Here is a 26724-nt window from a genome sequence, read left to right on the forward strand (position 1 = left end):
ATGGGCCATGACTTCTTGGGCCAATGCTCTGGACCATAATAATATACACTATCACCGACGAAAGTCCAATTAAATTTGAATTAGATATGAATATTAGGGGATATACAATTTTTCTAAGATTTAACATAACTTTGTTGGATTTATGTTTCGATCCATAGATTTGGAACTAAGAATTTCAAATATATAATGAAAAACCTATCGATTTTCTAGGATAATTTCATTTTATTAGAGGTTTTAAATGTTTAACTGTGATTTAATTTGATCGGTTTAATAAATTTCACGTTCTATGTCATTGAAGTCCTTTTTTAGAATTATTATTCCACAAACCTAAATCATTCGATTCAAATGTAACGTAAAAAAAGTTTACTTCTGATTGTCACGTAACTTTATTTACGTTTTATAATTAACTCTAGATGAGTTTGTTTAAAATGAAGTCTGATTCCTACATAAGCCATGACCAAAATTTCTTTGCGTATGATTGCATAACGTTTGATCATTTTTTTTAATACATACAAAAACTAATCCCTCTCAGTTTATTTGAATACACTCGAGGGACAATATTTTTCAAAAGCATATTTTTTCAAAATGTCCATTTTCCAGCAACCATCTACTTATAATAAATGTATAGACAAAAATAAGATAAAAACTTATATGAGACGGTCTCACGGGTCGTATTTTGTGAGATAGATCTCTTGTTTGGGTCATACATGAAAAAATATAACTTTTTATGCTAAGAATATTACTTTTTATTGTGAATATAGGTAGGATTGACTCGTCTCACAAATAAAGATTCGTGAGACTATCTCACACGAAACCTACTCATAAAATAAAAGATTGGGCGTGGCCACGTTGATGTCATATGAGCACGGAACAAATTGCATCTCATCATTTAACTTTTCAAAGCCTTAATTAATCAAGACTACGCAACGGTATATATTCGAATTTTCTGCCTTTGTTTTTTTTTTTGAAAGAGAGCCAACTGATAATATATTATTTAAGACGTCCAATCTATAATTTATAAATTAATAATTAATACATAATTTATCGCTATTATATATTTATTTATAGGCTTGCATAGGTAATAGAGACATGCATGCGATCCATTGAACATGTCAAATGACTTTACATCAGGAGATTCCTTGCAAAAAAGACAAAGATTTAGAGCATATTTCCACGGAACGCATCTTCTATAAGAGAACAAGTCTCGACGACAATATTCGTCAGTAACAATTTGATTCAATATAATCTACCAATTTGTATGTTTTCCCGTGATAATGGATGTAGAAATCATCGCCAAAGAGATGATAAAACCATCTTCTCCCACACCAAATCACCTCAGAAACTATAAATTATGCCTTCTAGACCAGTTGATTCCCGCTGCATATGCACCTATTGTATTCTTCTATCCAAACCAAGATGCTGCAATTCATCTTAAAGTTCTTGGAAGGATAGATTTGCTCAAGAAATCGCTGGCAGAAATCCTGGCCCGTTTTTACCCGCTAGCTGGTGCGATCAGTGACGATATTTCCATTGATTGTGATGATCGGGGGGCTTGTTTCACCACAGCAAAGGTCAACCGCGCTTTGTGCGAATTTCTCGAAAACCCTGATATTAAAGCTATCTCCCACTTTCTCAGCTGTGACGAATCTTACGTGACGAACATCCAGGCCAGTGTGTTTGAATGCGGCGGAATCGCCATTGGATTATGCATTTCACACAGGATTCTTGATGGGACTGCTTTAAGCACGTTCCTGAAAGCTTGGACTGATGTTGCCGCGGCAAGTTCGTCCAAAGAAAGGTCTGTGAATATCTATCCCGATAATTCGGCATCTTCTCTTTTCCCCGCTAATGATTCACGGCTCAAAAAAGCATCAATGGCGATGTGGGGTTGTCTATTCAAGAAAGGACACTTTATTACCAAGAGATTTACCTTCGACCGGTTAGCAATCACAGCACTCAAAGAAATGGCAGCCGGAGAAGACGGGAAATGTGCCACCAGCGTCGAGGCAGTTTCAGGTTTCATTTGGAAATATGCAATGGCGGCTTCTGAAGAATTGAGATCTGGTACCAAGAAACCTTCTCTCCTAACACATGTAGTGAACCTACGCAAAAGGGCTTCTCCAAATTTGTCGGAAAATTCTTTAGGGAACTTGATCTGGATGGCAAAGCATACATCCGATCATAATGACAAAAAACTTGGATTCTCTTGCTTGGTGGATGGTGTAAGGAATTCTATATCAATGATCGATAGCGATTACGTCAAGAAAATTCGAGGCGAAGATGGGTTTATCATAATGCACAAGTATTTAAAAGAGATTGAGGAATTCGGGTCGAAAGATGTTGATTATTATGGGTTTACGAGTTGGCGCAAATTAGGATTCTATGATGTCGATTTTGGGTGGGGGAAGCCTGTTTGGGTTAGTAGCATTGATTCAAGTGGTTCTTTTTTCATGAATCTTATTATTCTGATGGATACAAGATGTGGCTCTGGGATTGAAGCATGGATGACTTTGGATAAACAAGAAATGGATACATTGGAACGTAATAAAAAGTTCCGAGATTTCTGCTCGGTTGATCGGAGTCCTTTAAAATTTGGGAAGGATCAGCATAAAAATTGATCATTTTGGAGATTTTGTTGCAGTGATCTCACACATTTCATTTAGATACACTATATTTTGTTTTTCCCAATTGTAATATCTATACTACTAATAAAACAAGAGGGTCGAATAGTAACCATGTTTGATGAAATATTTTCACAATTTCAAAATTGCTCTCATCACACATTTAACTCTAGCTAGAGCTCTGTGAGTCGAGCCTACTCGGTATATACAAGTAATAGAAAGTAATATTTTCGACAACAAATTTTTTTTTTAATGAGTCCAATTAAATCAGAATTTCGTCTCATAAAATTGACTCGTAAAACTGTTTCATACAAGTTTTTATGTTAACTTTAATACATATTTAATTTTGTAAAATATTCTTTTCATATTTTATGATTGCAAAAAAAAAAAATAAATCATCTTATTAAATCTCGTCTCATATTTAATTTTTTAGTTATCTTAAATGATAAATTAAAACTTTCATATCTATATATATGTGTGTGTGTGTGTGTGTGTGTGTGTTTGTGTTTGTGTTTGTGCGTGCACGCGCGATTTCTACTATATTTGATTTATGAGTAGGTCTCTTGTGAAACAGTATCATGAATCTTTATCTGTGAGACGAGTCAATCATACTGATATTCACAATAAAAGTAATATTCTTATAATAAAAAGTAAAATTTTTTCATGCATGACCCAAATAAGAGACCCGTCTCATAAAATACGATCCGTGAGATCGTCTCATATAAATTTTTGCCATAATTTAATGGTAATACCCCCATGCATGTAAACACAAGACAAGATTTATATAACTTGGAACTGATATCCAAAATGTGTGCGTGCAATTAATTGTAAAAAGTCTGAGTACGCGTTAATTGAACTAGGCAAAAACTTGTGTGAGACGGTTTCACAGGTCGTATTTGTGAGACGGATCTCTTATTTGGATCATCCATGAAAAAGTATTACTTTTTATGCTAAGAGTATTATTTTTATTGTGAATATGGGTAGGGTTGACCCGTCTCACAGATTATGACCCGTGGGACGGTCTCACATGAGACTCACTCATTGAACTAACTCAATTTATATAATCTAATCAAATAATTAGTCGAATTAATAATTTATCCAGATCTTAATTTATATATTTTTTATCACACCAATCAAATCATTACATATAAAATTACATAATTATCCTTAATACATAAATCTTATTTAAATTAATTAATTATATTAGAAAGATAAAATTGTAATTCACCACATTTATGTTACATTTAATCAATCAATCAAAAAATATTATTATTTATATTACTATTTCATATTCCACTTAAACATTTCAATAATCATACAAATTTTTTTTTATCACATCTAATCCCATCCATCCGAATCATATGAAATTATATATGGAACATTCTTTTTTTAACTAACATTGGAACAATAATAAATGGAGGCAACGTTGTTTTATGCGAAGGGTCCAAACACGTAATGGAATTAGGTGAACAATGAGTGGAGAAAAGATTTTTAATTTAGCTAAATTTAGAGCAGAGTTGGGACTTGTGGGCAAGAATAATGGCATCTATTTGAAACAGAGCTGGCAGTATATTCAATACATTTGGAATTTAAGGAAAAAGATTCGATTTTGTATTTATAAATTACTATTTTTCTTTTGCTCAATCTTCGGATTGTGCACTTACAATATTAACAAATTTAATTGGATTTCTTGTATAAAAATCACAAATTCATAGCTGTCTTCAAAATATTATAATGAAAAAGCAAATTGAAGATATTAAATTTAAATATGTTATTAGTTCGGGCTAACAAAATTATTAAAATTGTATTTATCACTTAGTGGAACACAATCAAATAGGACATAGTTTGATACACATGATAGGATAAAATGTGATATATAATATAAGGATAAGTTAATGATAAATAAGATGTAGGATATTATATTTAATGTTTGGTATGATTTTAATAAGAGTGATTACATTTATCTATTAGATTGCGCTGACAAAATTAACCTTTTCATAATATATTTTATAATTTCAAAGTTGTTGATTGAGATCATATTTCTTATATGTTCATGCGCCGACAGTGTTGTATAATTTATTTATTTTACCTAATTTTATATATTATATAATATATGAAAAAAAATTAAATACATTTAAAAAAATTTAAATAAATAGATATCAAACAACCAAACCAAATTCATTTGTCGACAATAATATCATATATAAAAAACCAGAATATGGAATGTAATATGCAAGTCTATGAAAAAGCTCACCAAAATAAGGAAGGACATTTGTAGTGTATTTATCATTATATTAAAATTATCGCACCTAATAGAAGAGATATTTTATCCTACTAAAAAATTATTTATCAAGGGCCTATGATATTATCATAGGCTTTTTAAAATGGTACCAAACGTGGGATTAAGGATGATTATTTATCAATCTCTCTCTTATCCCATGTATCAAACTATGCTTAAGAGTAGGTCTCTCGTGAGATGGTGTCACGACTCTTTATCTGTGAGACGATCATTCTTACCGGTATTCACAATAAAAAGTAATACTCTTAGCATAAAAAGTAATATTTTTCATGGATGACCCAAATAAGTGATCTGTCTCATAAAATACAATTCGTGAGACCTCTCACACAGGTTTTTTGCATCAAATAAACACAAAATTCTTGTAAAACGGTCTCAAGGTTAATTTTGTGAAACAGATATTCAACATGTCACAACTAATGAAAAAATTTATTCCCATGATAATTATGGATTTTGTTGACTCGTCTCACAAATATAAATTATTGAGATCGTCTTCTAAGATATCTACTTTCAAATAAAATAAACAAGACTTGTTTGTTCGAGTTGGTGTAGTAGAGTGAATGTTTGATCAATTGTAGGAAGATCGGTTTATTCTATAAATATTGTTTCAGATGAGTCTGTCACATAAAATTTGTCTACTTCGATTTACCTGACTGATGTGATTTGCAGATTATCTGCCATTTACATGATGTACAACAAGTTCTATAATCATCAAAAATAAAGAACCGATTCGTTACTCATTTTGTTTCAAAATTTCAAATTTAAAATAAAATGTTAAAATCGATTCCAAATAGTAACAAAGTCAACACAGTTTTTTTTTTTAAAATAATGAAATCAAATCAAATGATACAAAAAAGTCATTAGTTAATCATCAAGTCTCAACCGTGAACCGTACGATCCATCACCCGACAGCGGCAGAAAGAAAAAATGGAAAAACGAAAATCCTGAAGAAAACAGGGTACCTTGGTTGAATCAACGACTTCGTCTCATATAATCGCCAACAACTGCCGCACAATCGCAAGTGGAATCTTGAAAAATCTTTAAGCGATGAAATGACAAGGCGGCACAGTTCTTGTGTTCTTCGCTTAAATCGACACATTTAAATGGGATTTTCCGATCCCTTTTCAAATCCTTCGCCTTTTCTGGTTCTCGCGTCATTTGTTTTGTGTGCCAATCATTTCTCGATTGCTGCTTATGGAAGATCGAATAGCACAGAAATCACCCCCATCAATGGAGATCTCTACCATACGAGGTAATTGTGCATACCCTTTTGCGTGTTCCTAATATATACCTTCGGTTCTAGATTTTTGTAATGATTCTTGTTGATTAACGAGACATTTGTTGAGTTAGAATCAATGTTAGAAAGGAATTTGAGTTTTGATAATGTCGATTTGACAGTCTACTAGTAGTCTGGATCCAATCTGCTTTTCTCGTCATTTGGTTATTTAATTACTTGCAAATTGTCTCCCAATTTTCTCTTATTGCATATCATATAAAGCTGCCTGAAGTTACATTATCATGTATATTTTCATATAGGTACTGAGTTTATGTTAACCTCAATCTATTTTCCGATTAGATAGTTCGTCTACCCTTTATCATCTCCCTTTATTTAGCTCAAGTTGGCCGGTATAACTTGTCGGGGAACATGTTACACTGTATTATTGCTATGTATTGCCATCAATGTTAGCATTGTACTGATGTCTCAAAGTAAAAAAACTTGCGGAGTTTCTAATTAAATTCTTTACAGAGGAGCTTTATTGGAGGAAATAGAATCATTGGTCTATCGTCATCCTGACAAGCTTTCAGTGGGTATCATGCTCTTTTTTTTGTCCAAATTTATGTTTAGGAAAGGTACAGCTCTCTTTTTAATGATCTTTTATTTAACAGATTGAGAAAATTTCAAGTAAGAATAAAGGCTATGAGACACAGATGACTATAGTTACTTATTGCCGTAATCAGAAAAGTTGTGATGACAAGGGAAAGCTTAGAATCCTTCTCGTAAGTGTTCAAGCACCAAATTTTTTTAGCTTCGTGTTTATTGGAACATGTATTTAAATCTATTTTTGCTTCTTCTTCTTCTTTTTTGGAATAAGAAAAAATGTCAATAGATATATATAATCTCTTACCTTTGCTGAAATGCGGTTGTGATACGGGTGTTCTCATGAGATGGAATAGTGTTTAAAAATTCTCAGATTGATTATTGCTGGTGTTCTTGACAGATAATTCCTTGTATTCCAGAGTTTTGGACAGCATGCTAGGGAGCTTATTACTACTGAGCTAGGGCTGAGGATCATTTCCATTCTCAGTGAAGAGGAGTTTTTACCCAATGTTGACCGAGTTACATTAAATAAAACTCTTGATAAGCTTGTTATAAAGGTGGTTATCATTATCTATTTGTGTGCATCATATGTAGTTAATTAAGGACATAATTTTGTATTCCAACTTTCAAACTTCAAGCACCTACATAATGATTATTCAAAGTTTTAAAGCTGTATCGGATTGCTCAATGGTGTCTTTTGTTTCTTTATAGAATGACAAGGATGTATCTTCTTTTCTAAAAACTTTGAGATCTAATGTTCTCTTGCATTGCTTCTGCACACATCTGGCAGGTTGTACCGATGGAAAATGTAAATGGCCGCAAACTTGTTGAAGATGGAGAGCTTTGTGAGAGAAGGAATGGTATAGTTGCTGATTCACTGTATTTATTGTAAAATTCCGTATCAGTTTCGGTGCATTTGTGAAAATTTGTGATTTGAGCTTTTTCCAGGAAGAGGAGTTGATCTCAACAGGAACTGGAGTGTGGATTGGGGGAAAAAGGAGAAGGTATGTGAATAGTCTCTTCGTCATGAAGAAGATATGCTTATAGTAACAGGGTTTATCTCTGTCAAATATGATGTACTTTCTGAGCATATTTTTTTCCTTTCCCCTTTTTCTTAACTCATCAACATATATGTTTGTGGTAAATTTATCATAATAATGTTTTTTATGTTCTTTGTGATTGCAATGTGCTAAGTTCTCTCTCATTCTCAGGATTATGATCCATATGAAGAAAATCCCGGGACTGCTCCATTTAGCGAGCCCGAGACACAAATTTTGCGAAAACTAGCTCTCACATTTGAACCACATGTATGGGTTAATGTGCACTCTGGTATGGAGGTAAGTCCTGGCAGTTCCAATAGTATCCATATCTGTTTCTCTTCCAATTGCTTGAGCCACGTGCATGGGTTAATGGGCACTCAATTGCGTGAAGATAAGCCATTGGTTGTCGCCTTTTTGTCGTTCAGATTCTTTTGTAACTTTACCATTTTAATTTAAACCTAGATCATTACTAAAATTAATGCATTTCAGCCAATCATTGATTTGGCATTATGTTTGCTAATTAATGTGTCTTATATGACCTTAATTTGTTTTTCATTGATGTTCAAATGAATAAAGGCTAGTGTGAAAATGTTCTATATCTTCTGTGCCTCATTCGAAATTAGTATATACTCGGAGTCAACAATTTTGTTTATGGATTTTTTCTGTGGTTTAGGCTTTGTTCATGCCTTATGATCACAAAAATACAACTCCAGATGGAATACCCTCGCAGATTATGAAATCATTGCTTAAAGAGTTGAATCATCACCACCTGAAGGACCATTGTTTAATTGGATCTGGTGGAGGCTCTGTCGGGTATTTATAAGATATTAACAATTTTAGCTTACATTTGTTTCTTAAAGTTATTATTAGCCTTTTCAGATGGGGCAAGTTTATTTCTAAGCGTGGAAAAACGTTTTGAAACCATCTTGGCTGCCATGCCTATCTCATATCCAGTGGAATCCTACAGTGACCTGAAAGTCATTCTGCTTTGATTCTTTAAATTGAATATTGATCACATGTTAGAGGGGCAAGATTTTCAGAAGCATCATGCTTGTCTTTTCTTGGTTAGATATAGCTCATCAGATAAATCAAAATCAGTTATTGGCGTCATTTATATAATCCGCTTCTGTCCTGAACTTTACGACATGTTTAATGTCAAGCTATTTTTTTAATGCAAAAACTGCTACCCTGTGTCATACAAATTTCATCTACTGAATAATTGAAGCTAGGGCCACGGATTGTGTATTTACATTAAAGGTGTCAGACCACCATGACAAAAATTCAGAGTAAAACTCCTGGGTGCTGTAATTTGCTCAACTCTATTCCAAATACGACTTAATGGGAATCTTGCTTGTCTCGGCCAAATTAGATTTGCCAAATGCATTCATGATCAGCAGAATCACCTACTTCTGGCAATTTAATTGTTCCAGAGCATGCCAATCCAACTCTATTGTCCAGTATAATACCTGAGCAGAACCATCTTGTGAAATATTTTCACTTATACCATCTACTATTTTTACCTCTGCTATTGAAATCTTTGTCATGTATGTACAGGTATCTGGCCCATGGTACGGCAACAGATTATATGTATGATATTGCCAGGGTACCCATGGCTTTTACATTTGAGGTGTGTGAATGCCTTATTGTGAACTGTGATATACTCCCACCATGTTTTGCTACCTAATATCCTATGTGCTAACCCCTTTGGCAGATCTATGGAGATCTTAAAGCCTCATCAAAAGACTGTTTTAGAATGTTCAATCCCATTGATCTCACCTCCTTCAATGTACGTAACACAGATTTAAATTACCTTTTTTTTCCTTATTTTGAGATTTGAATTTCATTGCTATTCCCCAAACAAACTTCGTTTAGTCTCTACAATCACTCGACATGTTTCTATTGTTCGACTTCCAGAGAGTTCTCAACGACTGGTCCGCTGCAATCTTCAAGATGTTCATCATAGGCGTACAACAGATGGATGAACTTCAGTCTAAGGCAGTTGCCTCTAGTTTCGACCAGTGGGTATCTATAGACGACTATCTGAATGGGTATCTAATGCAGAGGAAAAGCAGATATGGGAAAAAGCTCGAGGTGCTCGACCTCGGGATGCAAGAAATCAGAACATATTTCAGGTTGTTTTTATTGTCTTCTGTGCTCCTGATGTTCATGTTTTGTTCAAGAATATCAAAGAGCACCCGTCCTATCGTCTCAGCTATTTCTTTCTGATCATGTAGCTATCGTTAGATTCGAGAGTTATATTTTTCGATTTTCATCTCTTTATATAACTTGCAAGGGAGAGGGTATTTTTTCCACGTGTATATTTTACATTTTGTTGAACTGGTGTATTCCTTTTCTGTACATACGATCTTCAAAACAGCTGCTAATAATAGCAGAAACCTGCCTTTGATAAGCCCAGAAATCATTCATTGATACCAGATTTGTGTACTATGTTAATGTGGTACGATGTGTTTGATTGATTTGACAATTGGAGTTTGTGATGGCTGATTCTTGTTTCTGAGCCGAGTTGTAAAGTTGCTGCAAGAATGCAAGATTACACTAGGTTAATATTTTGCGATTGGTCTAAGGTTTCGGTCAAATCTACGATAGAGAACATTTTGAACTGCGATGACCATCCATGTTCGGATAAAAAGATGGTGTAAGCTATATGATGTATGAGTAGGTCTCTTGTGAGACGGTGTCACGAATCTTTATCTGTGAGATTGGTCAATCTTACCGATATTCACAATAAAAAATAACACTCTTAGCATAAAAAGTAATATTTTTTCATGGATGATCCAAATAAGAGATCCGTCTTACAAAATATGACCTCTGAGACCGTTTCATGCAAGTTTTTATCGTAATGTATTATCTATGATATGATAAATATTTGGTTGATATATGAGACAAACATAAGTTCACGCTACATCGGGAGTAAATTTTTCTGTCTTAATATCGCTAAATCACGTCCATTTGTATTTCTAATAAATTTCACGTTAAATAATTAGATTTGTTTTTATTAAGTGTAATTAGATTGTTATTACTATATTTTTAGAATAACGGGTTATTAGATTTTAAATACTATATTAACCATACCGCGGATATATAGTTTTTATAAGCTCGAAAGTTTATTCAGTGCTATAGCACAGCTCACAACCTTGGATACAGATAATTTTATGCTTTGCACTCATATTTAAATTTTTTATACATATTTTACGTTTAGCAAAAACACAACCTTAAATTTGTTATATTTTATGATTGAGATGAGTTATAAGCTTGTGGAATGTGGATTGGATAATTGATTCGGACTTGCGTTTGGTCATTTGTGTCCTATTTATATTTATATTTTTAATTAAATTGAATGTCTAGAAAAACACGAGAAGAAAATCATGCACGGTTTTTTAAAATATATAATTCAGGAAGTAATTCTACTAAAAATATATACAAAAATTTAAAATTGGAAGAGATGTATCGAAAAGGAAACAGCTATTTTTTAAATTTGAAGTAAAATATTCTGAATATTTGCATTGCCGCCCTCGAATTAGAGTATTTTTCTAATTTTGCCACGTTATATCCGCAGATATTATGTTTTTGACATCAATTTTTACATTTTTCCTTCAGGAAATTAAAAAATATCCACATTTTTCTTTTCTTTTTTCTGTTTGCACAATTTAAAATAAAAATAATATCTGCTTGATAAACCGTAAATGGAATGGGCATCAGTGGCGTTAGGACATAATGAACACGCTGTTACTTCCAACGCCACCGCTTTACCTTCGCTCCCGTACTCGCCACTTCCTTCCTCCACCACCCTTCTTCCGCCAGCGCCACCACCTTATCTTCTCCGCTACCTCTCAACAGTTCAATCTCCCCATCACCGAAGAACAAGAGCATGACCCGTACGACATCGCTTTGCTCCCCAACCGCTACTACGACTTCACCTCGCTCATCGACTTTCTCTCCTCTAACCAGGACCCGGCTCAACTCTCTCAGCCGGAACCGGAACCGCCAACTCAGCTCGACCTTGCGGAGTTCCGCCTTGTGCAGACATACCGGGCCGTTCCCGCCCCTCTATGGCATTCGCTCATAAAAGACCTTTCTTCCTCACCTTCGTCCATTTACACGGCTTACTCTTTGGTCACTTGGCTACAAAGGCACAATCTTTGTTTCTCTTATGAGCTTCTGTACTCTGTCTTGATTCACGCTTTGGGGAAGAATGACAAACTCTACGAAGCTTTTCTTTTGTCCCAGCGTCAGAGTTTGACTCCATTAACATATAATGCTCTTATTGGAGCGTGTGCGAGGAATGATGATCTTGAAAAAGCGTTAAATTTGATGGAAAGAATGCGGCGTGACGGCTATCAATCTGATGTTGTTAACTATAGTTTGATTATTCAGTCTTTGATGAGGAATAATAATGTGGACGTTGGGATATTGGAGAAGTTGTGTGTAGAAATGGATACTGATAGAATTGATTTGGATGGACAATTGTTAAATGATATAGTTGTTGGATTTGCTAAAGCTGGGGATATTGATAGAAGTTTGTATTTTTTAGGGGTGATGCAGGGTTACGGGTTGAGTGCAAAAACTAGCTCACTAGTAGCTGTTGTGAATGAGCTGGGTAACACGGGGAGAATCGAGGAAGCAGAGGTAGTTTTCGAGGAATTGAAGGAGGGTAGGCTAAAGCCCAGGACGAGGGCTTATAATGCCCTTTTGAAAGGGTATGTTAAGGTTGGATCTTTGAGGGATGCTGAGTATGTTGTGTCGGAGATGGAGAGGAATGGGGTTTTACCCGATGAACACACTTACAGTTTGTTGATTGATGCATATGGGAATGCCGGTAGGTGGGAGAGTGCACGAATTGTGCTGAAAGAGATGGAAGAAAATGGTGTGAAGCCAAATTCTTACGTGTTCTGTAGAATATTGGCAAGTTATAGGGATAGGGGAGAGTGGCAAAGATCATTTCAAGTGCTCAAGGAGATGAAAAATTGTGGGGTAAATCCCGATAGACAGTTCTATAATGTGTTGATTGATACTTTTGGGAAGTATAATTGCCTTGAGCATATGAAGGCGGTGTTTGAGAGGATGGAAGTGGAGGGTATTGAACCGGACAATGTGACATGGAACACGCTTATAGATTGTCATTGTAAGCAAGGGCATCATAATAAAGCGGAGCAATTGTTTCAAGAAATGCAGGAAAATGGGTGTCCGCCTTGCACCACAACTTATAACATTATGATCAATTCTTTTGGTGTGCAGGAGAGGTGGGATGATGTGAAGGAATTGTTGGGGAAGATGCAGGGTCAGGGACTATTGCCTAATGTTGTCACATATACTACACTAGTTGATATTTATGGACAGTCTGGTAGATTTAATGATGCAGTTGAGTGCTTAGAGGCTATGAAGTCTGCTGGATTGAAACCATCTTCCACAATGTATAATGCTCTCATCAACGCCTATGCACAGAGGGTATTTCCTGAACTTCAATTTTTATTCTTTACACCATATGTATTGTCAACCCTTGTACACATGGAGGTAGACTAATCCATGATTCAAAAAAATCCCTAATCTCCTAGGCTGCTTACGGATGGAGTTACTATAGTAATGTTCTGTTTGTCTTTGATGTATTTGAATCTGTGTTTTTTGGAAATGTGTTTACTGAATGGTTTTATCCTGATGTGTATAATGGAAGAATGCGTTTGCCTAATAATGTGACATCATATGTATCTGCTTACAGATCCAGTAATTCCTGTTTCCATCTTTTTCTTGTGTGCTTTTTGCAACACGATGAGTCTTATCTTCTCCAGATTAGTTCAAGGGGTGCAATCCCCACATTCTCCATCCGCCTTTTGAAAGTTATCTTACTATTTTTCATATGAATGTAGATTTTCTGATTGAAATCATGTCTATTTTATATATTGACAGGGATTATCTGAGCAAGCTGTAAATGCGTTCAGGGTCATGAGAGGAGATGGTCTGAAACCCAGGCTATTAGCTCTTAATTCATTGATAAATGCTTTCGGCGAAGACAGGCGGGACGCCGAAGCCTTTTCTGTGTTGCAATTCATGAAAGATAATGTGAATGAATATATCTAACTGTTTTATATTATTATACCTCTTCTGGTGCATTTACGTTCAGCTTAATTTCCATGTGATTCCCTTAAACTGCAGAATTTCAAGCCTGATGTTGTTACTTACACCACACTCATGAAAGCCTTGATTCGTGTGGAGAAATTTGAAAGGGTAAGCCTCACTTTTACTGCTCTTTCTAGTACAGATCATTTAGCAATTTAGTGTGTAAGCTGTCCTAGTTTTTTTTTCCCTCAAGAAAGAAATTGATGGTTGGTTAGCTTTTACCTGAAAAGGGTTCTGATTTCTGCTCAAACTTCTCTTCTGAAAATAAAAACGTTTTTTTTAACCGATTGTATATTCAAACATAAAGTTTGTTCGTTACTTTTTCCGACAAGAGCTCTTTAAAAAAAAGCCTCCTTTGTAGAAGTTTTTCGTGAGCAAAGTGCTTATTTATATGTACAGACACGTTTTTGAAGAAGAATGAACTTTCAGATTTGAGATGATATTAGCTATAATGAAAATTTTCCTGAAACTATGTTGGAGTTTAGGTACCGGCAGTTTTCGAGGAAATGCTTCTCTCTGGATGTACCCCAGATAGAAAAGCCAGAGCAATGTTAAGATCCGCTCTCAAATACATGAAGTCTACCCTTAACTTATAGCTGATTCATTAATCATCTGGCAAAACTCAGCCATGCAATCAATGATACCCGCCGTTTAACCTTTCATTAAGGTCAGTTTTTACATGCATTTCAAACTCAAACTTTACTTGATCATCCCAACATCATACCTATTCGTTTTTGCTAAATCTGTGCTGGGGTCGTCATTTTCAGGTCGATTCGAACTGGGCCGGAACCTAATGAATGGTATCTTATAACACAAGTTTGTTGATCGGAAGGTCAAAGCAGCAGAGAACCAGTCAGTTCCTTGTACAATTCCTCGCAAATGCTCAAAAGTTTTTTTTTGGGGAATGTTACAATAGATTATTTATTTAAAAATTCAATGTATACCAAGTGTGAATTTGGGAGAAAAAAGTGATTTTGTTTATTTTATTCAGTATTGGTGGGTTGGTGTTATCAGAAAATAATGATGAGTTATAATTGTCACGCCCCGGGACGGGGTTAATTGACACCGGCGTTGCTCCCAAATTTACATTCGAAAACAACAAGCCTCGGAAGTACAGAATTTCAGAAACCGGTCTTTTATTCATAATAATCATTGTCTGTTACAACTCAATGACAAATGTTTTACAGTGGAAATGTAAAATCTTAAAATTACAATGTCTGAACAGATGCAGAGGAATATAAAACATAAATCAAAACTAAGAACAACGATCTTCGTCACCAGCCCCAAAGCTTATGTTGTTCATCTTCTTCTATCAACTCTTCCTCGTTCTTATCTGAGATGAGTTTGGTGGGTGAGTGATATGATTGTCACTCAGTAAGCGAGGGTGGGAATAACTCCCAGTTTTCGAAATCGTTTTCAACAGAAACAGTAATACGATAATATACAGAGAACTCTTATTTTCAGAACAGTAATCGGAATTCAGAAGTTTCAGAACAGAAATCAGAATTAGTAAGCATTGAGCACGTTAGTGAATTTAATGGCTAAACTGATATCAGTCCCTATATGTCTCTCCTCTAAGGTGAGACCTGAATCAGAATTCAGAAATGTTCAGAATATATATTCCTACCATTAGTTCACTAGAGAGTTTCAGTGCTTCGAAACAGATATCATAAATCAAACATACAGAAACTATGCTTTAAAACAGATATTACAAACTGATTTCAAGATATTTATACATAAGCCCACTTACCGTAATTTGCTAAAAGTGTTTCGGTTGAAATCTGAAATCTGTTTGTTCTTGTTACTGGTTGTACTGCTCGAAATTCAGGTTCTCACAATAATAAAATGAAAGATATGATAATTAATATGATATATTATTTTAATATAAAGTTTTTTATTTTTTGTGTGTTTTGGACAATTATGCTTTTGTGAAATAACACAAGTTTCTTTTTGTTTTGTTTATAAATACACATCATATATATTTTTCTACCGTTGTTGAAAATATGAATGAAAGAAATGTGGATAGTTTAAATCATATTAGTGATTGATGAATTTGAGATCTAATTCACACAAAGTAATGCAATTTCGATATTAATTATGATGAATTTCAAATAATACATCTATCAAGTCTATTCTGAACTCAATATATTTTTGAATAAGTCTCTCGTGAGACGGTCTCACGAATCTTTATTTGTGAGACGGGTCAACCTTATCGATATTCATAAAAGTAACACTCTTAGTATAAAAAGTAACTTTTTCATGGATGACTCAAATAAGAGATAAATTTTACAAAATACGACATGTGAGACTCAAATAAAAAATATGTCTCACATAATACGATCCGTAAGAATGTCTCATACAAATTTTTGCTTTTCAAAATCAAAAGAATTTATCCAATCACAAATTTATTTATGTTTGTCATGTGGACCTGTGCTTATTTTAATAAAATATTGGGCTAGATTTATTTTGAAGCAAACTTAAAGCCCATATAAAAGAGCATTTAATGATAACATAAAAAAAATCCAGTCCATTAAAATGAGGATGGACTATCCACTTCGTTGCAATCTACTCTTTTGACTTCGTTTACCCTTTACTCTTGTTCATCGATTATTTCCTCCCATTCTTTCCTTACTCGTGTTGTTCGAAGTTTATCTGATCTTTGTTAGTTTATGATTATTATTTTTTAAAAAAAATTATTAGACGGGGGTGCCGATAGTAGATTCTGGAGGGATTTTTTAGTTTGTTCTTTGTTATCCGGAGGAAAGAGGTGATTGTGGAGTAATTTCGTCTTATTTTCTTTATGATTTTCAGATTTATGATATTTTTGAGATCAATAGATAGTGGACAAAAGAGGAGGTTGTGGAGGAAACCATCGGCTGGAATGAAATGAGAATGAACGAGCCTGGTGGTTGACATGTGCCTTTTTGAGCTTGGAAATTATTTTCTGATTTTTTTTTCCAGACGCTGATTTTATCTTTCATTTTTGTTCCTCTGGTTCGCGCTTAGCTCGAGGAATGCCAGAATCGGTGTATTCTGGTTCATCAAGAAACTCAACACCCAGAGAAATTTCCAATGAACATTACAAAAAGGTGGTCGTGTGAGATAATCTAATGCTTTCATTCTACGAGGAGCCCTAGATAATGCAGAGATTCCCGTGAGTAAACTTAAATTCACTTGCAAATAATGTACATCGCGTTTGTATGTATGCGTCTTTTCATTTTATTTTGTATTGTTATCAACTTTTTTCATCAAACAGGTTGAGGGTCCCTTGGAAATCAATAGCAAATTCGTTGTCGGGATTGAGAGCACCTGAAATTGTAGGTCCCTTTTAATTTAACCTTTTGCTTGCGTAGGCTTGAAAATTTTGTTAAACAAGGTGCTGCTACTAGAGTTACTGACTTAATACTGGTTTTGGACGGAAGTTTCTGAGTTGGTATGAGGAACCCTTTAGTTCAAACTTGTTTGAATTTGTCAATCTGTTCAACCCCTTCCAATTATAAAAATGCAAACTTAAAGTTCTCATCGGTGCCTATTTTAAATTTGTTAATGAAATTGTTGGATTATATGAATCCTTATTAGTTTTTTTGTTTTATGTGGAATTTTTAGAAATTTGTTATCCCAACACTTCGAGTGGAGTATTCATTGTTGAGTCATGCTGAACTTGAATTTTTTTTGATAGGGTCGTAAGAATGGAGTTGGCTTTATGGAGACATGGAGATTTTATGGAAGTTCTGAAGGCAAGTGTTCCTTGCTCTAAATTTTTTAGATATGCATGTATTGCTTGTGGTTTTTATTTTTCATCAATAAGAATCAATATATGTGCGTGATTATCACTGTGAAAAATGTGCAGCTGATACTATTTGGGAATAAACTAGAATTATATTAATGAGTAGAAACTAACACTATCAGATAACATTGCAAACTCGTAGAAATCTGTAATAATATTTCAGAAGCATCTAACATGACATAAATTTATTGAAGAAAAAGTTCTCATTGTCTAAAAGACTTGTTCAATGAAAATTCTTCTAATTATATAAATACACTACAAATATATTTTCGAAAACTGAATAATATGGAGCTTACTCGAGTAAGTTGAAGGGAATTTGATTGACGAAGACCTTATGAACTATTTTATGGACGAGTTAGCATTTCTTGCTGGTTATCGCTTAACTTGATGCAAATAATTATCAAGCGAGGACTAATGTTTCTTCCCTTATTGAAGCATTGTGATCTCTTGGAGCTTCCAATAGTAACTGTCACTTGCACAACATAAGATGCATGTACCCCATGTATTTTCCCGTGTGTGCCTGCGCTAACATAAAAAACATTGGCTCTAATTTTGCATAGGGTATATTTTAATTCTCACTATATAAAATAATTACAATAATTACTGACGAGGTAATTGTTTTTTAAGGATATCGGAATGCTGAATCAGTTCGACCAATACAGGGGGAAATTGTTGATGCGCTATACTCAGGAGATAGAAATAGAGCTTCCCATCTCTTGTCAGAGCTTGGGGGTAGAAGCCATGCATTGCAAGCCCAGGATTTTATTTTAATACTTGAATACTGTGCTAAAAATCCTGACCCATTGGTAGGCTTTCTCCAGATTCCGTTTCTGGTGTATATCTTCCTGAATATTGGATTGTGATGTGCTTTGTCACTTTTCACAATTACATTACTTGATTAAGTACCAAATCCTGATGTCAGAGTAATCTTTGAAATTGTTTTTGGTTTTTAGGCTAGGGGGATTGCTACAGTCATTGGACATATTAATTAATGAAGATTCTTATGCTTTCTACAGTTTGTGATGGAAACTTGGAAACTTATGGAGGAAAAGGATGTTGAATTTAGTGGTAGATGTTATTTTCTCACCATTCGAGCTCTCTGTAACGGTGGTTATTTAGAAGAGGTAATTAGATACTCTACATTCTGTCTTTAATCTCATGTCAATGCTTGGGTTGCACATTGGCTCATATGATATGCTGTGTTTAGGGATTGTTTATCTCATTGGTATTGCATGACATATAATTATATTGTTCCCCGCATGTGTGTACCTCTAAGTTTGACAATTGATTAGGTACTTGAACCTAGAAAATAACTTACAAAATACCTAAATATGTGATGGGGGAAATTTCAATCAAGCTTACTAGTTGCAAACCGTATAATTCTTCAAAATTGTAATGGACAACATTGATATCCGTGATCTTAATTCACACCTTTAATCGTTAATACTCCCTCAAATCGAACATTGATTGAACTTATAAACATTGAGCCTGAAGTCAAAAGTTTTCTTCAATAATTTTGGAAACAATCTGTTTACATGGTGCGATTTGCATTCAGACCATAGTAGGGTATGGAGTGGGTATCAAGCTATCATAACATGTACATGGAAGTAAAACATGCTCTATCAACATACTTTGATCATGAAAATTTGGAGTAACTGAATGAATCAAATTAAAGAATACCTTGTTTAAAAATTTAAGTATACTGAAGCAAAATTAAAGTGAAAATGAGAAGATATAGTGTGATGCGGCAATTTTTGTTACATGCATAGGAAATTTGCCCAAAGAGGTATATATATCATCATTAAGTCCAATCATCACTTTTACATATGTACACTTGCAATGTTTGAAATGTATGATGGATTAAATCATGAAAATAATTCCATAAAGGGTGTAAATTGACCATGATTATAATTGATTCTGTCTTCTTATCGTATTCCAGCGATTTAGTTTTTACATGGCATCTTGTAACTCCTACTATTCAAAATTCATATTTGCTGCAAATAATCTCATCATTTTCATCGTTGAAATGGATCTTCTTGGGGTACTTTCATCAGGCATTAAACGTTGTAAGCTTTCTAGAAGAGAATTCAGATGAAAAAGCAACACTACCCATGTACAACAATTTGTTGAAGGCCTGTGTTCAAACGCATAGCTTAAATTATGCTAATGAATGCTTGCGTTTGATGGAGCGCCAAGGGTTGGGTAAAAATGAGATAACTTATGCTCTTCTTCTCAAGGTATGCCAAATGTTCCTTTATACACATGATTGTTGTTTGAGATTCCCCAAAAAATGTTACTGTACATGACGAAATGTCCATTGAGGAGTTACTGTTTCAAATTTAATTTGTTTTTTTCCATTTAATTGAAGAGTGTATTGTGTTTGTTCAGCATACACTGTTTGATCATAGGTAAACGCTTATGTTAACCAGGGAAATCAGTGTTGTCAATAGATTTTGAACACAAACATGGTGTTTTTACCGAGTTTTCCGGGGTGTCTCAAATGAAGTTATTCACGTGTAATTTTTTCTTTTTCTTGGGATGACCTTGTTCGCTTGGTATTTATGGGTCCCAGTGAATTTTCTATGGCACTGTGTTTTTTCCTTCTGTTTTGTGTAATTATCAGCTAGCTAGGTCCTCTTTTTCCTATATTGCCCATCTTACTTTTTTTGCTCGTCTTCCCTTGTTCTTTGTGTTGTTTCAATCTTGTGTTATGCTGCATAATGTCATGGAGTATTATTTTACTTGTTAATTGGCACAAAACTCCCTCCGATCTGAATAATTTTTCAGCTTGCAGTCTTGCAGGAGGACATCTCCTCTGTTAAATTTTTTTTGAAGGAGTGTGTCAACTTCTATTCTCTGAGCATTTTAACCCTTCGAAGGTTTATATGGACCTTCACAAGGTTGAGAGATTTGGAATCTGCTTGTGCAGCCTTACAGCAAATGGTTGCAGTTGCTTTTCAGGATTATCCCGTCATCACTAAAACTGCTGAAGGAAAGTTGTATAATTCGAGATTGGATATTCCTATGCCTATCTGTGACAAGTTGATTTTGAGTAGACGTAGCCATAATAATGATATTGTTCCGCCTTCTGATGCTGAATATTGCGAGGAAGAGGACTCCGGTAAGACTGAATGGTGGGCTAAAATTGGCGTGGATGGTGAAGAAGTCAGAGATGGTGGACCAAGTGTTTTGCAGAAGCCTATTTCTAAACAAGTTAAGAAGTTGTTGAGGTGGTCCTTCAATAACATTATTGCAACTTGTGCTAGCATGCAAAATCTCATGTTGGCTGAGAAATTGATGTCACAGGTATGGCAAATTTGTCATTTCTAATCTATGGCTCTTTTGTATCCTTGATTCGGTAAAGCGTTTCCTAAGAAGGAAAGTGGGAGGAAAGAAATTATTAACTTCTGCATGCCGATAACTACTTTAGTACTGATTTTAATTTCCTCGAATGAGTGATTTCTTAAATTTCTTTTCGCTGAAAGTTTTGATGATGGTAGTGGTGAAAGAACTAGCATGTACTCCCAAACACATGGAAATATGAGACAACAGATTGTGGCTGTTTCAGATCTTGTAACGAGTTTGCCTGAGCCATTTGTTGATCATGGATCTATTCCCTGTGTACTGTGTAGTATGAGGTACTGACTTCTTAAGACAAAAGTTGTTGCAGTGATCAAGATGTGACTATCATAACCCTGATGCTTGGGGAGAAACAAAAATAATAGAAGAGTTCTGTGCGAGGGAACAAAATGAACGACAATATATAAATTACATAAATTCTTGGTGTCCTTTTGACAGATGCAAAGTCTTGGCTTGGAACTGTCATGCAATACCTATGATGGCTTCATAAGAGCTCTGATTTCTGTGAAAGGTTTTCGTGATGGCATGGAAGTGGTAATATATGACCTCCATTTTGTAGATATTTCCAGGGCCCTTTTCTTTGAATTTATAATGATAATTCCCTGCATCGCTCATCTGTTTGCAGCTAAAAGTCATGCAACAGAAAAATATGAGGCCTTATGATTCAACTCTTGCAGCCATATCAACAAGCTGTAGTAGGGGTTTAGAACTGGATTTGGCTGAGATGTTTTTGAATCAAATGTCACAATGCCCTTCTACTTATCCTTATAATGCTTTCCTTGAAGCATGTGATACTCTAGTAAGTAAGCAATAACTCTTTATATGAATCAGTTATAAACGATTCATTCACTGTTTAGTTGAAGTTATTCCACATTTTCCCTGCATATTAGCATTGATAATCAGTTGGGATGTTTTTGAATATTGAGGAATCTTGGGAGCTGAATCTGACATTTGAGAGATTATCGGAAATCATTTTTATTACTTTTCTCAAGATGCACATTAATATCTTATATATATATTTCAGGTGCATCTCATTTACATCTTATGCTTATTCATATTGAGATCTTATGCTTATTGTTTGGGTGCATATGCCATGGAATTAACTAAAATGAAATGTGAATGCCTCATACTGCATGTTCTTAATAATGTTGTAGGACCAACCGGAACGTGCTCTTCAAGTAATTGCTAAAATGAGAAGATTGAATATTCTGCCTGATATCAAGACCTACGAACTGCTGTTTTCATTATTTGGCAACGTCAATGCACCTTATGAAGACGGAAATATGTTGTCACAAGTTGCTGTTGCTAAAAGAATATATGCCATTGAAATGGATATGATAAGGCATGGCATCCCGCACAATCATCTATCAATGCAAAACCTTGTAAGTCTACAGCAGTAGCAGTTAACTCAGATCTATTTCAAACCTGACATCTGAAACAGGGGTGCAAGTTTTGTCCTCGTTGATAGTTTGCATGTGATTTTTAAAATAGACGCATAACCCGATAAACTTATAGATGAATTCATTTATTTGACTGCCTGCACACTATTCTCCTGCTAGTTCACCTGTTTCTTAAATCTTAAATATTGATGGTCCTGTGAGGAATGGCTCTGAACACTTTTCTTGGTTAACCATGTTCATTTAGTTTTTAATTATGAATTAATAACTCAGAGCAAAAAAAAACATTTCATCAAGTGAACTATTGCATTGGAATCTAGAGGATAGCTTTTGATCTGAATTGCACAAATGGAATTTGCATGCCATTTACTCCTCAGTCCTTCCTGGTTTTTGGCAGCTGAAAGCCCTTGGAACTGAGGGAATGATGAAGGAGCTTATTCAGTACTTACATGTTGCTGAAAACAAGTTTTCTCATGGAAGCACTTACGTAGGGATACCCATTTATAACACTGTTTTGCATGGACTTGTTGAGGCTAAAGAAGTAAGTAGCTTTTAGTATATGCTGACCTTATTTTAAAACTAGTTATGCATTCTCACATGACATATAATTGACGATAAATTTGTGTTCTGTTAAGAGTGGTGTTGCAATTGAGATATTCAGGAGTATGATTTCATGTGGATACTCGGTGGATGCAGCCACTTACGATATCATGATTGATTGCTGTAGTAATATAAGATGTTACAAATCGGCTTGCGGAATGGTTTCTATGATGATCCGTGGTGGGTTCTGTCCAAATGCAGTTACTTATACTGCTCTCATAAAGGTATTCTCTTAGGTTCCCATTCTTTTTGCTAAGTTTAAATCACTTTGTGATTTGGAAAAAAGTTCATTTTGTTGCAAAAGTATTAGACTTGTGGATTCTAAGTATGATATGACGCTACATCGATTTAAATATAAAACAATTCTCTGTGGTGCCTCCCACACATTTTGACTTTCATAATAAGTGGTTTCAACATGGTATTTGTGCTATAGGTTAGAGGCTCAAGACTACCCTATATATTTTATGAAGTTGGTCTTGAGTTGTGTTTTTTGTGCCGAACTCCCAGCCTACTTATAGGTGTATGTTTTCGATATTAGTTTGAGGAATTATATTCCTTGATCTCTGGCTTACTTGGTTAAGTATAAAACTAGTTTCTGATGTCCCCAATGAGCTCGGACATTTGGGAAAACGGTTTCAATAGAATTCCTGATCATTGTTTTGCCGGAATAATCTGTAGATAGGTAGGTGTCTTCCACTACTGTTTTCTTGTTGTTAAAAGTTGGGAATATTTTAACAATCACACATCCAGGCCTCTCAGAGTGACAGTAACTCTAGTTTTAGCTCTTTTTTTATATTTTGTTTTTAACTACGTGCTGGCTCACCTTTAAGCAACAGATTCTGTCATGGACACTTCATGACCAATTCGGTTAATTTGCAGTTATATTCAGTAATCCAACATCTGGCATCCTTCTACTAGACTTTCCTATTGTTCCACCATCACATGTCTCTGAGTAGCAACAGAATTATGTAAGATGACAAATTTTATTAAATTATCATTTTTTTCAGAACTTGTTGAAATTTGATCGCTTCGATGAGGTGATTAAATTACTAGAACAGTGCAGCTCAGACGGGATTCAACCTGATCTAGTGTTGTATAACACCATTCTTCATGGAGCAAGTGATAAGGTAACGAAGTGTTTGAGATATCATAGGAATTCACAAGTTGTAAAACTCAAAATATTTAGTGTTGGAAGTAGAGCTTTGAGGGGTTCTGTAAGTTGTGAGCTGGAGTTGGATATCTTGTACCTTGCTAGTGAATAAGTCAGACGTCATCATGGATTTCAGACCATGCTAGCTCGAAAATTTTCTTTTTATTTTATATTTTACTGACTGTATGTTCCATGTGTGAATGAAATATTCAGGGACGACTTGATGTGATCGAGTTCATCATTGAAAGAATGCATCAAGAGAAGATCCAACCTGATCCATCAACCTGTACTCATGTTTTCTCTGCATATGTAGACAAAGGCTTCTGTATCACTGCCATGGAAGCATTACAAGTTTTAAGTTTGAGAATGATATCTTTAGAGGATGATATTCTTGAAGAGAACAGGCTTGAGTATGAGGATCTAATTTTTAGGGAGGACTTGGAGGCCGAGTCACAGATTATTGAGATTTTCAAAGATTCTACAAATCTTGCTGTTGCCTTACTGTACTTGAGATGGTGTGCCATTTCTTCATTTCCAATAGCTTGGCTACCAAGTCAAAGTCCCTGGGCAAAAAGGCTTTCGACTGATAATGCTTTTAGATGGAGTGGCTAATGTACCAATGAGTGTATACCTCAAGAAAAACATGTGACCCGGCTAGAATCTGTATATTTACTTCAGTTCTAACCACGCAAATCAACCCACTCCACAGTTCCTCGATCCGGCACGCAAATCTGCAATCCATGGAAGAGACCAATGAGATTGGATTGCGCTGAGTATTTAGAGCTTGATTCATTCTATCATTTGATCAGACTCAAGATATCTCCAATGAGAGGAAAAGTCCAACGAGGATTTTAAGGCTCATTGATGTTCATACGGACTTGGGTTTCATCAGTTTGTTTGCTAGATGACATTACTAGGGTGAAGTATCAAAGTTTCAAATGAGAAACATCTTCATTTTTTTTTTTTTTTGGTGATTTTTGAGACGAAGTTTTACTTTTTAACATGTAGTAAAACTGAACAATGTCGAGCAACAGCCATGAGCCACAATATTTGAAATTTATAACTTTGCTATTTGTTTACGTTTAGCTAAATTTTCGAATTCAATAATCACGAAATCTACTACGTGTTTTTTTATACATGAAGCGATATTTGACGACGACAATATGATAAAATATAAAACTCCAACTGGTATCTTGAAACTCGGTGCAAATCTGTTTGACTCGGGCCGGCATGTGAAATCTTCGTTAAAGATGATGTGACAACTCCATTGGGATTGTCGCAGATCTCATCTCGTTCAATCGAAATATCTCAACTTGTTATCTCATGTCATGTATTATGGTGTGAACCCTCGCTCCCCAGGTGCGGTATGTTTTATCTGACCGTCGGCAAAAATTTGTATGAGATGGACTCACGGATCGTATTTATGAGATGTATCTGTTATTGGGATCATCTATAAAAAAAATATTATTTTTTATGTTAAAAATATTATTTTTTATTGTAGATATCGATAAGATTGATCCTCATATGAAGATCCACTCCCAATAGAGTATAGTTATTGTCGTCCAAATATGTAAGTAATAATTCGAGATAATAATTACATTATAATAAAAATATAAAATAGTAAAATATTATGTAATATTTCCAAACCTTCCACCCATCATCGATAATAATTATCTTCTCTCATATTAAACAAATCTCCTAAATTAATCTACAAATATAAAAGAGTACGTCTCTTGTGAGACGATATCACGAATTTTTATATGTGAGACGAGTCAATCATACCAAAATTCACAATAAAAAATAATACTCTTAACATTAAAAATAATATTTTTTCATAGATGACCTAAATAAGAGATCTGTCTCACAAAATACGATCCATAAGATCGTCTCACACAAATTTTTACCGATACCACCATGCAATTAAATAAGGGATCGGTTGTTGAAGAGTTCGTAGCCCATGTTGGAACGCAGCGTGAATAAAGGTATAATTATATAATCCACACATGCATACGTACAGACGTATAGTCAATCATCGAGTGCATGTGTCTTACGTATCTTTTACGTAGGATCCACACATATGTTATATATATAATATATATATATATATATATATATATATATATATATATATATACATATAATTGTACTCATTATTTATTTATTTTAATACTTTTTTTGCTCCCAATTACGTTCATTTTTTTGAACTTATTATTTTTTGAGAGATTAATTTATAGATAAAAAAAACTAATAATAAACAGTATTCTAGAAGGATACGTCCCCCATTTTTAGAACTGCTTAGGAGGCCGCTTAATTTAATATATATAAATTTTTTATTTTATTTAAATTTTAATTTTTTAAGAAAAATTGTTCGACAGATTTTTCTATAAATTTGCATCGGATAAAAATAAGTAATATGCAATTGATTTTGAGTTTGAATATGATATAATATGAATTATTAAAAAAATATGTAGATGAACAAGAAGAATTAGATATTTAGATTAAAAAACCGTCTAAGCAGCCGT

General features: G+C 34.5%; 4 protein-coding genes across 11 annotated transcripts; all 4 read left to right on the forward strand.

Annotated features, from left to right (window-relative positions):
- The first annotated feature begins 1270 nt into the window (after positions 1-1270).
- LOC140831901 (limonoid 7-O-acetyltransferse-like) lies at positions 1271-2618 on the forward strand. Its single transcript, XM_073195613.1, has one exon. It carries the CDS (start codon positions 1275-1277, stop codon positions 2616-2618), a length of 1344 nt encoding a protein of 447 aa, XP_073051714.1. The 5' UTR covers positions 1271-1274.
- A 3156-nt stretch (positions 2619-5774) lies between these two features.
- LOC140832607 (uncharacterized) lies at positions 5775-10261 on the forward strand. 2 transcript variants are annotated; one of them, XM_073196707.1, is made up of 11 exons: positions 5775-6169; positions 6665-6722; positions 6805-6915; positions 7156-7293; positions 7527-7596; positions 7685-7740; positions 7948-8073; positions 8450-8589; positions 9331-9403; positions 9488-9562; positions 9691-10261. In XM_073196707.1, the coding sequence occupies exons 1-11, from the start codon at positions 6021-6023 to the stop codon at positions 10000-10002; spliced, it is 1308 nt and encodes a 435-aa protein (XP_073052808.1). In that variant the 5' UTR covers positions 5775-6020; the 3' UTR covers positions 10003-10261. The 2 variants fall into 2 exon arrangements, with proteins under 2 accessions (XP_073052808.1, XP_073052809.1); XM_073196708.1 differs by having other exon boundaries at positions 6010-6169; positions 6665-6726.
- Positions 10262-11475: 1214 nt separating this feature from the next.
- LOC140832608 (uncharacterized) lies at positions 11476-14923 on the forward strand. Its single transcript, XM_073196710.1, has 5 exons — positions 11476-13242; positions 13699-13851; positions 13945-14016; positions 14394-14575; positions 14676-14923. Exons 1-4 carry the CDS (start codon positions 11512-11514, stop codon positions 14502-14504), a joined length of 2067 nt encoding a protein of 688 aa, XP_073052811.1. The 5' UTR covers positions 11476-11511; the 3' UTR covers positions 14505-14575; positions 14676-14923.
- A 1530-nt stretch (positions 14924-16453) lies between these two features.
- LOC140832609 (pentatricopeptide repeat-containing protein At1g76280-like) lies at positions 16454-24913 on the forward strand. 7 transcript variants are annotated; one of them, XM_073196714.1, is made up of 16 exons: positions 16454-16675; positions 16746-16813; positions 16915-17062; positions 17165-17225; positions 17588-17645; positions 18323-18501; positions 18712-18819; positions 19750-19932; positions 20483-21001; positions 21494-21589; positions 21681-21854; positions 22210-22437; positions 22850-22993; positions 23088-23276; positions 24060-24179; positions 24416-24913. In XM_073196714.1, the coding sequence occupies exons 3-16, from the start codon at positions 17049-17051 to the stop codon at positions 24812-24814; spliced, it is 2472 nt and encodes an 823-aa protein (XP_073052815.1). In that variant the 5' UTR covers positions 16454-16675; positions 16746-16813; positions 16915-17048; the 3' UTR covers positions 24815-24913. The 7 variants fall into 7 exon arrangements, with proteins under 7 accessions (XP_073052815.1, XP_073052813.1, XP_073052812.1 ...); XM_073196712.1 differs by having other exon boundaries at positions 16454-16813; XM_073196711.1 differs by having other exon boundaries at positions 16746-17062.
- The last annotated feature ends 1811 nt before the right edge of the window (positions 24914-26724 follow it).

Source organism: Primulina eburnea, chromosome 5, assembly GCF_022965805.1.
Source record: "Primulina eburnea isolate SZY01 chromosome 5, ASM2296580v1, whole genome shotgun sequence".
Taxonomy (NCBI): domain Eukaryota; kingdom Viridiplantae; phylum Streptophyta; class Magnoliopsida; order Lamiales; family Gesneriaceae; genus Primulina; species Primulina eburnea.

Coding starts and splice junctions, on each gene's coding strand:
- LOC140831901 (XM_073195613.1), top strand. CDS start 1,275: ATGGATGTAGAAATCATCGCCAAAGAGATGATAAAACCATCTTCTCCC.
- LOC140832607 (XM_073196707.1), top strand. CDS start 6,021: ATGGGATTTTCCGATCCCTTTTCAAATCCTTCGCCTTTTCTGGTTCTC. Junction 7,294..7,526: donor TTGATAAGCTTGTTATAAAG/GTGGTTATCATT, acceptor CACATCTGGCAG/GTTGTACCGATGGAAAATGT. Junction 7,597..7,684: donor GCTTTGTGAGAGAAGGAATG/GTATAGTTGCTG, acceptor AGCTTTTTCCAG/GAAGAGGAGTTGATCTCAAC.
- LOC140832608 (XM_073196710.1), top strand. CDS start 11,512: ATGAACACGCTGTTACTTCCAACGCCACCGCTTTACCTTCGCTCCCGT. Junction 13,852..13,944: donor TGCAATTCATGAAAGATAAT/GTGAATGAATAT, acceptor CTTAAACTGCAG/AATTTCAAGCCTGATGTTGT. Junction 14,017..14,393: donor GTGTGGAGAAATTTGAAAGG/GTAAGCCTCACT, acceptor GTTGGAGTTTAG/GTACCGGCAGTTTTCGAGGA.
- LOC140832609 (XM_073196712.1), top strand. Junction 19,933..20,482: donor CTTATGCTCTTCTTCTCAAG/GTATGCCAAATG, acceptor ATAATTTTTCAG/CTTGCAGTCTTGCAGGAGGA. Junction 21,002..21,493: donor CTGAGAAATTGATGTCACAG/GTATGGCAAATT, acceptor TCCTTTTGACAG/ATGCAAAGTCTTGGCTTGGA.